Source organism: Schistocerca americana, chromosome 8, assembly GCF_021461395.2.
Source record: "Schistocerca americana isolate TAMUIC-IGC-003095 chromosome 8, iqSchAmer2.1, whole genome shotgun sequence".
Taxonomy (NCBI): Eukaryota; Metazoa; Arthropoda; class Insecta; order Orthoptera; family Acrididae; genus Schistocerca; species Schistocerca americana.
Window position 1 is genome coordinate 523,824,138 of NC_060126.1, and position 10,254 is coordinate 523,834,391.

Sequence of the window (10,254 nt, forward strand, 5' to 3'; positions counted from 1 at the left end):
CGGAAAAAATGGTAAGTGTAATAAGAGAGCAACGAATTGGTAAAACTCATTCCGAAACCTGTGTTTCAATTAAAGAAGTGTATAGCGCTAAATGTTTACCACGTACGCTCGTTTTTGAGTGGTTCGAGCGTTTCCATGATGCCCGAGAAGACTTTGAGGGTGACTCACGCCCAGGACGACACCCAACACCAAAAACACATGAAAATATCAAAAAGTTTCTGATTAGATCTGATGGTCGGCTGAGAATTCAATCGACTGCTGAAACTGTAGGAATTGCGTAAGGCAAATTTTACATAACCATTTTAACATGAGAAAAGTGTGTGCGAAACTCGTGTAAAAAAATCTCGAAAAAAGGTTAAAATGGCTCTGAGCACTATGGGACTTAACATTTGAGGTCATCAGTCCCATCGACTTAGAACTACTTAAATCTAACCAAAGGACATCACACACACATCCATGCCCGAGGCAGGATTCGAACCTGCGACCGTAGCAGGCTCGTGGTTCCGGACTGAAGCGGCTAGAACCGCTCGGCCACAGCGGCCGGCTGAAAAATCTCACTTTCGAACAAAAAGAGGTTGGGAAAACGTTTGTATTGACACTTTGACACCATTTAAAATGATCCTAATTTTTTGGAAAGGGTGATAACACGTGCAGAAACTTTGTTTTTCACTTAGGATCCACAAAATAAGCACCGGTCCAAGCAACTCAAGGATCAAAGCGATGAGGTTTTTTTTTCTATATTCATGGAATTGTGTATGTTCACTGGGTACCTGAAGGTCTAACTATTAATCAGCACTACTACCTGTAGGTTCTCGCTCAACTCTATGAGAAAATAATAAAAAATTACCCGAATTGAGGAAGGAGACGTCATGGGTTCCGCATCGAGACAAGACACCGTCTCATACCGCATTGTCTGTTAACAGGTTTCTATCGAAGCAGCATCCTAGTATTAGATCACGTGCCTTATTAGCCTCACGTAGCACAGTGTGACATATTTATACCCGAAGGTCAACCCTCCATTAAAAGAAACAAGATTTCAGTCCGTTGAAGCGCCCAAAGGAAAAATGTTGTAGGGATAGGGGAGGGGAGTATACTGAGGCTGACAATAACCAAATATATATCTTTTCTGAAATAAAACGTTTTGTAGCACTAGTCCCGTTATTTTATAGCCACGCCATGTACCCCTGCGCTGACGACACTGCATTGGTACACCAGAACAAACTGCCAGAAGCCATACAGCGCCGGCTGCAGGCTGTACCGTCGTTGCATGCTCCCAGCAGGCTGACGCAGCTAAGAGCCAAGCGATGATCCTGACCAAGAGGCATAGTCACAAAAATAGGGAGCACCACGCTTTTTCGTACTCCGATACCGTGGACACCAACAGTGAAATACTTAGAAGTCAGACTGAACTGCCAGCTGTTGCGGAAACACGACGTAAAGGAGATCTACAAGAAGACGAGCAACACCCTGGGCGCCGTCGGTCCGCTCATCAAAGAGTCACCAGCCCTCTCTGCAGACGACGGGCGTCCTGTGTTAGACCTGTTACGGATTACTTCTCCCATGTCTGGAGGATGACAACAGCTCCAGGGTGAGGCACTGTGGTCGATCTTCCGTGTACTCACGAAATTCCCTGTGGAATACCTTCACAATGCAGCAGACGAAAAGCGTGCCCTGGACAGCTTTAAGTAACATGCCAGAAAAGTTTACAGCAAAGCGACGAATTCTGAATATTCCTTTCTTCGTCGCCTCAGTCAGCGCAATGAAATTTCAGGCGCTACAAGCCGTGCGTGTTTCTACTTGAAATGTAGCAGGGCCACCAGCGGCTGAGCGCAAAGTGATAAAATAAGGCCCAGCGCCTCTACAGGAAATAAATAAACAGCTCCACATAGAGTACCAGGCAAAACCAACCTGATAAATACTACATCTCATGTACAGGGAAATCGTCCCGTACGAAATGAAATGATCGTGTGGTACCGATGGCCGGGATTCCGCACCTGGGGAAGTTCGGCCGTCGAGTCGCAAGTCCTATCAGTTGATGCTACACTGGGCGACTAGCGTGTCGACGACGATGAAATTTATGGTGACACCGCAACACCCAGTCCCCGAGCGGAGAAAATCTCCGATCCGGACGGGAATCGAACCCGTGCCCGCTGCATGGCAGTCAGAGGCGCTGATACTCAGCTAAGGGGGCGAATATCATCCCGTAGAGAAGATGCTACAGCGTCTGGGCAAGATGCGTCACCTGAGCGCATTTGATCGCGGTCAGATTCGAGATTGTGCGAACACTTGCGTCGGTGCCTTCATCTCCCAAGTCATGCAGGCACTGGCCATTTTACGTGCCAGGATCTTCACCATAGGGACTGTGAATGCCCTCTGTAAGAACTATTGTGGCCATAGAATGTCATGAAAACCCTGCTTCCAACAGCTTATGTGCCTCCAGTAGTTGTCTCACTGTGTCCGTCCTTCGTTCTTTCTTATTCGATAGACCAATGCACTTCCGTCCAACAAAAACAGAAATGTGCTGTTTGGCCCCTCTCCACACCGCCCCCTCTTTTAAACCAACCAACCAACCATCCAGAAACGTGGCTCACAGATACTGATGAAGCCATTTTGTCCTCCTCTGCCAACTTGGTTTCATTGCTCAAGATGCACTGAGCGTACTTAAAATTTGGAGTTCTATGCGAAATCAAGTTTGGGAAACACATCTAATAGTCCACGGTGGCGTTGTGGGAGTGAAACACAAAACAATAAATTCGAGACTCGGTTCATCTTCGGATTTGTAGTTTCGCTTCCGTTGTAAGCTGCAAACTCCATGCGAGTCTTTGCTAGTGCCCAGTTCTACTTTGTTTTGTTAATTACTGTGGCAGTTGGCTGTCGGTGACTCTTTAGGTTTCTTTGGTATTCCTTTAGTTTGCCTTCTCTCCTGAGTTCTTAATATTTGCATCGTATAAGGGGCAGTCAAATGGAAACGAGACAGATGGAAAAAAGTAAACTCTTTATTATTTCAAAAGCGATAACCGTAATTGTTATAAATTTATCCCACTGTGAAGCAGTGCCCGATCGGAAAAATGTTTGCGGTTGCCTACGGAACCATGACTGTACCCGGGCGTGCATCTGTTCGTCCGAAACTAACCGACGGCCACGGATATCTGTCTTCCAGGCTCCAAAAATATGAAAATCGCATAGCAACACGTGGGCGGGCATTATCAGTGATGCCGTTCGTCAATATTACTGGGCATTTAGACTTTGCAGTGCGCTTCAATTTTTGCAAAATGCCGACGAACAAATGTGTTAATTGTGGCGTTGTGTTCCAGAAAGACAATGATCAACGGGCCCTTTCAGTAAAAAACGAAGTATCAGGACTTCCCCGCAGATGGCTTTCACGGCTTGAAATTTTGTTCGCTGGGGATGACTCCATATGGTTGGCTCTGACGCTCGCTCCCCGGCTCAAAGTGACGACACCATATTTCATCCCCCGCGACTATACGGGACAGGGACTTATTGTCTTTACCGTGACACTGTTCCAAGTGCTGCTGTGATGTCGATAATTCTGCTCCGCCATCAAGCTGCAGGGAACCCTCTGCGCGCAGATCTTCCGGAACTTGAGATACTCTGGCGTGACTGATGCCCAACATGAGCCGAGTGTCTTCCACCGTGCATCTTCGGCAATTTGAGACGGCTGCACCCACCGCAACAATGACGAACGGAGTAACGACACAATGAGCTTCTCCTTGCCGACTGCTGTGTTTCAGTCACACCCGACCTTCCAGAAATCCTTAATTCCACAAAATCCCAAGTGCGCATGACATACTGTTCTCGCCTTACACGGCAGACACTCTAGCGTGAATTTCGCTTCCTGACACTCCTGCCACAGTCAGTAAACGGCATGATACCTCGCTGTCCTCTTTCTCGGCCTACATAATGAAGTCTGACGCGCACACAAATCGCTGACAGCACGTCTAACAGACGAATGAGACAGCGGTCAACATTCGCTCTGTTCCTTTCTCATTCCCAATATTTTACACATACACCTACCTGCGTTACCAAGGCCCGTGCCAGCTTGTTATACTGTACAGTATCTCCTTTACACCTGAGTGCTCCTTGTACATTCGCCATCGAGCTCCGTGCCACAGTAGTAAGACACTGGACTTCAATTCTGTGCGGCCATCCAGTTGTAGTTTTCCGTGAATCGACTACGTCACCTAAGGTGAATGCTGGAATGGTTCCTTTGAAAGAGCATGGCAGCATTCCCCATCCTTCGCCAGTGCCAGCTGGTACTCCGTTTATAAAGACGAGACATTAAACCATTTTCCTTCCTTTCCGCCCTCCTTTTCTATGTATTAGGGCTTTCAGTGGGAAGATAAGTTTATATACAATAATGTTGAGGGAATAATTCTCGGAGTACTGTCGCATCTTCGAGGATAACGGTGGCATCAACACCGGGTGAAACTGAATAACTAGAATTATACTTCTTTTTTTTTTTTTTTTTTTTACTTATAAACTGCATGGTGGTGTCCACTTCCGCTTGACAATGATGCTAACATTGGAACTGGTCAGTAGCAAATGTATTGGAATGAATTTAGTGGCCATAATTGGTGTATTTACACACCACCTGACAAAATGGAGCACCAAGAAGACATAGTCGTATGTGGGTATAACGCTCGACACATGCACACAATCGGCGGGAATGCAAATGATTAGAGTTGTACCTCTCTGTGACAGATAGAGCGGCCACCAGAGAGCATAGGTGTTCTTCGTGTTTAGTGTAGCTGCCAGGCCTTGTAGGGTATGTAAGAGACGTGAAAAGTCAGATGCTGGGTGATCACGGGCACGAAGATGTCGCATACTCGTGAGAGACTGCAGTGTCGCCGCCTAACAGAGTTTGAAAGGCGTTTCATTGTTGCTCTCCAATTGGTCGGCTGGTCGAGTACTGCAATATCCAGATTCGTGGGCCGTACGGTTGTGATAGTGCCCCGATGGTGGTCGACCACATCTGATCACCGCAAGGGAGGATGGCCGTGCTGTGCCTTCACATCTGCGCCTACCGTTCGAGAACAAGTGATGGACATCCCTCACCACTTGTCAGAGACTGACAGCAGCCCCTGGGTAGGCAGCCATAACACCACAACATAAACGGCTGTGTTGGAGCAGTTTCATTACAGTGAAACATGGACTGCTGATGAATGTTGTCCCACTACACTCAGCAATGAATCGCAGTTCTACATTAACCCGGACGGGTATCGTTGGCGAGTAAAGCGGCGACCTAGGGAGGCGTCCCATTCATCTAATGTTTAAGGGAGTCACAGCGGTGTTAAAACAAGTTGCTATGGTGTGGGGTGCCGTCGACTGTGTCTTCGGCCACGACTGGTTATGGTGGAGGGTGCACAATGGTACTCCAAAGATGCCCCACGTCCTCATGTTTTGCATCTGTTGCGACTGTATCGTGGTACTGTATTTCAACAGGACAGTGCTGTTGCATACATGACACGGGTCCCTGTGGATTGTGTGCTTGAAGTTCAGGTACTATCTGTACCCGACAGAACATGGGGTGGCTCAACTGGGCCGTCAGCTCCATCCCAGGTTATCAAGGTCCTCTTACAACAGTTGTGGGCTCGCCAACATCAGGAGAGAATATGACTACCTCATGACAAGCTTCTCAGCCAGATAAATGCATGTATCCAGGTAGGAGATGGTGCCACGCCATGTTCATAAGTGGACATATACTGCAAATTTGTTGTCAGTTGGATTCTGTTTTGAAATTACCGAAATAATATCACATACCCTCTCAATCCGTCAATTTCCATTTCGTTTACTCCTCTCCTTCTGGGTGCTTCACTTTTTTTGTTGGCCAGTATGTTCATCGAGGCTGTAAGAAAAGGCGTGATTGGAAGGGTTGGGCGGCGCTCAGGCCGTTAACGAACAAGTGGGCACCACCTCCAGTAGAAGCGAGGCTGTTAATTCACTGTACTACTGAAATTTCTGGTTGATGGCTGCTTTACCCCCCAATTCATTATAAGTAACCAACATCATTCAAAGCTGTTTCATTTCGTCACTGACTATAGTTGGCAACAAAGTTTTTTTTTTTTACCATCTTGGTCCCAAAGATAAATCATTCATTTAAAACAATAATGTGCAATCGTAGTGCCTCAGTCATACGACCTGACTATGTAGTTGTTACGGAATCCATTGAGGTATCTTGTTTTGTCAGCCCTATATATACACTGAAGTGACGAAACTCATGGGATAGGGATATGGACATATACAGATGATGGTAGTATCGTATATAGAAGGCAGGAAAGGGCAGTGCAGTGGCGAAGCTGATATTTGCGCTCAGGTGATTCATCTGAAAAGGTTTCCAACTTAATTGTGGACGCACGACGGGAATTAAGAGTTTGGCGCAGACCCTTGGAAGCTCTGGACGCGAGTTGTCAAAGAGGCACTGCGCAAGCTGGTGGTGGCTGCATAATGGTGTGGGCCGTGTTTACATGGAATGGGCGAGGTCCCCTGTTCCAACTGAACCGACTTCACTGGAAATACGTATGTTCGGCTACTTGGAGACCATTTTCAGCCATTCACGGACTTCGTGGTCCCAACAATGGTGGAAAATTTATGGATGGCAATGCGCCGTGTCATCGGTCCGTACTTGTTCGCTACTGATTTGAAGAACATTCTGTACAATTCGAGCGAGTGGTTTGGGCACTCAGATCGTCCGACACGAGTCCCATCGAACATTCACGGGAAATAATCTAGAGGTCAGTCCGTGCAAAAAAAATCCTTAGTGGCAACACTCCCGCAGTTATGGACGGTTATAGAGGCAGCACGGCTCTAGGTTTCTGCAAGGGTCTTCCGACGACTCGTCGAGTCCACGGCGTGTCGATTTCTGCACTACGCCATTTAGAAGGATGTCCGATAGGATATTAGGAGGGGCACCTGCAGGCTGTGGAAGAGCGGCGGGATGTCTGCGGTGAGCGGCGGGTCGGCCCCCGCCTCGAGCAGCAGCACGCGCCACTCGGCCACCTCGGCGAGCCGCGCGGCCACGGCGGACCCGGCGCTGCCGCCGCCCACCACCACGAAGTCGTACTCTGGCAGCAGGCGCTCGGCCGCGTCCGGCGGGTAGCCCGCCTCAGCGCGCATGCGCGCCGGCGCCCCCGCCAGCGTCGTCAGCAGCGTGGCCAGCAGCGCCGCCCCCAGCCCGCCGCCCCCGGCCGCCGCCCCCGCCTCCACCGCCGACCACGAAGCATTGGTCGGACAGCTCTCCATCACGTCGGCGTCTTCGTCACCCTATACTGAGTGCCAAAACGCGTTACTACGTAGATGTTATGTGGGATGAACAAAAAGTTCGTTAACATTTGAATATGCACTAATTCCCGGAATAACGTAGGTGCAGAGAGAAAACTTAACACACCTGCCTGAACTGGGATTAGGTTGTGTCGAACCAAAGGCGAGTGGAAAAAACCGGCCAACAGACGGCACTGGACAGCAACACGTCAGTAGCGCCGCGCGAGAATCGTATATAAACTGAGCTGTAATGAGAGATGGTGTCGCATCTGCCAGCACTCGTGGAGTGTCGACTTTACCAAGAAAACTACTGTCACTGAAACTCTAGTGTTAGAAAGGAGAATCCGCTACTGAAGCTGTAAGATCCTATCGCACTAAGAAGGGTAATTTAATGGGTAAAGGTCCTGTGGCAAGTATCACTCTCTGGAGAATGATAGCCAAGTTCGAAGACAAAATGCTACTGTTGCTCTGGCAGTTCAGGTAGAAATGGAGACTTCAGCGGGTTCATCTTCTACATCTACATCTACATCCATACTCCGCAAGCCACCTGACGGTGTGTGGCGGAGCGTACCTTGAGTACCTCTATCGGTTCTCCTTTCTATTCCAGTCTCGTATTGTTCGTGGAAAGAAGGATTGTCGGTATGCTTCTGTGTGGGCTCTAATCTCTCTGATTTTATACTCATGGTCTCTTTGCGAGATGTACGTAGGAGGGAGCAATACACTGCTTGACTCTTCGGTGAAGGTATGTTCTCGAAACTTTAACAAAAGCCCGTACCGAGCTACTGAGCGTCTCTCCTGCAGAGTCTTCCACTGGAGTTTATCTGTCATCTCCGTAACGCTTTCGCGATTACTAAATGATCCTGTAACGAAGCGCGCTGCTCTCCGTTGGATCTTCTCTATCTCTTCTATCAACCCTATCTGCTACGGATCCGACACTGCTGAGCAGTATTCAAGCAGTGGGCGAACAAGCGTACTGTAACCTACTTCCTTTGTTTTCCGATTGCATTTCCTTAGGATTCTTCCAATGAATCTCAGTCTGGCATCTGCTTTACCGACGATCAACTTTATATGATCATTCCATTTTAAATCACTCCTAATGCGTACTCCCAGATAATTTATGGAATTAACTGCTTCCAGTTGCTGATCTGCTATTTTGTAGCTAAATGATAAGGGATCTATCTTTCTATGTATTCGAAGCACATTACACTTGTCTACATTGAGATTCACTTGTCATTCCCTGCACGATGCCTCAATTCGCTGCAGATCCTCCTGCATTTCAGTACAATTTTCCATTGTTACATCCTCTCGTTACACCACAGCATCATCTGCAAAAAGCCTCAGTGAACTTCCGATGTCATCCACAAGGTCATTTATGTATATTGTGAATAGAAACGGTCCTATGACACTCCCCTGGCAACGGTCCTATGACACTCCCCTGGGGCACACCCGAAATCACTCTTACTTCGCATGGTCAACTCAACACAGGTGAAGTCGCATGTCACAGCGACATTCCACGCACAGCTGTTTGGAGGGCGCTAAGGTCTACACTCCAATGATATCTGTACCCTTATCGTGATCATAAACTATTGGGCACCGATTTTGTGACGCGGAGAGCATTTGCGGCGTGGGTACTTCAGAAAATGGGGGAAGAAGACAACTTGTTCTCTAGCAACTTGTGGACCGTCGAAACCCATTTCACAACCCGATGGTCTGCCAACACCCACAGCTGCAGAATTTGGGCTACCGAAAATCCTACAACTGTCGTGGGAACCCCACCGCAGTACGATACGGTCACGGTTTGATGTGGATTTACCGCATCAGTCATAACCGGACCCTTTTCCTTTGAAGAAATGAGGAGTGGCGCCTTTCAAACCTATCAGTGTGACGGGTGCGAGGTACGCCGATACGTTACATAATCTCATCATCCCTGCCCTGTCCTAATACACAGCTGTTGGAAGGTACGATTTTTATGCAGGATGGAACTCCAACCCGTATTGCTACACATGTTCAAGATTTTTGTGCACTTTGTTTGGTGAGGACCGCATGCTTGACCTCCCAGGTCTCTAGCCCTCAATCTGTGTGATTACTGGTTGTGTGGTTATTTGAAGTCTCAGGTCTACCGCAATCGTCCGAAGTCATTACGGATGCTAAAAGACGACATCGGACGGCAATTTCTCACCACATGTACTGATAAGCTGCATGGTACTGTTCACAACATTGTTCATAGGTTGTAGGTATTGTCGATGAATGATGGACGACATGTGGAGGGTGTGTTATAGAGAACATTGTCTTTCCTAAAAATCAGTTGTTACTCTAAATATTGCTTTTGTTTCATATGAAGCGCCAGTATTGATCATTTTCCGTACCATTTTTTGGGTTTCAGTAGAACACTATGTCATTTCAAGCATGTGTGTCACTTTATTCGTCCCTACGTGCGTTATTCTGTGAAGTACTGTATTTTCAAGTGTTAACAGACTTAAGGGTCACCCTGTACACAGTACATGACGTCTTTACATTGAAACCAAACATCTCGATGAGTTGTGAAATGGCAGCATTCAGTCGCAGGTGACTTCTACAATAGTGTTCAGTCTTAATTGTAGTATTTTTGATAAAGCTTTCTTTATTAGAATGATGAAATCGTGTGCAGCGCTTCGTTGCACCAAAAGTTATGTTAAGGGAAATAATATTCCACAGTAAAATTTGTTTTAAAATACAAAAAAACAGCGGTTACAAATTTGGAGATTCGATGACTATATGCGATGAAACTAAAGAGTCAGATCGTTATCAATCAGATGCGAATGACCGTTTATTTGATAGTATTTGTTTAATGTCTAGATAATACGAATTGAATGAGAAGAGTCATTAAATATCTGTCTCGTAATTTATGAAATAAATTAGGCGACACTCTATCCAGGTCAGAGAACGGTAGCTGTATAAAACCCCGAAGTATCAGTGTAAGTTCGAAAGAAGAGCCTC

The 10,254-nt window shown here is 47.1% G+C and overlaps 1 protein-coding gene across 1 annotated transcript in view; it reads right to left on the reverse strand.

Moving 5' to 3' along the window:
* Positions 1-7,136, reverse strand: part of LOC124545016 (glucose dehydrogenase [FAD, quinone]-like) — a 44,811-nt gene extending 37,675 nt beyond the window's left edge. The window contains exon 1 of the mRNA XM_047123793.1: positions 6,931-7,136. Coding sequence (XP_046979749.1) covers positions 6,931-7,134 — 204 coding nt within the window. The 5' untranslated portion in view covers positions 7,135-7,136. The remainder of the gene's footprint in view (positions 1-6,930) is intronic.
* Between the last annotated feature and the right edge of the window lie 3,118 nt (positions 7,137-10,254).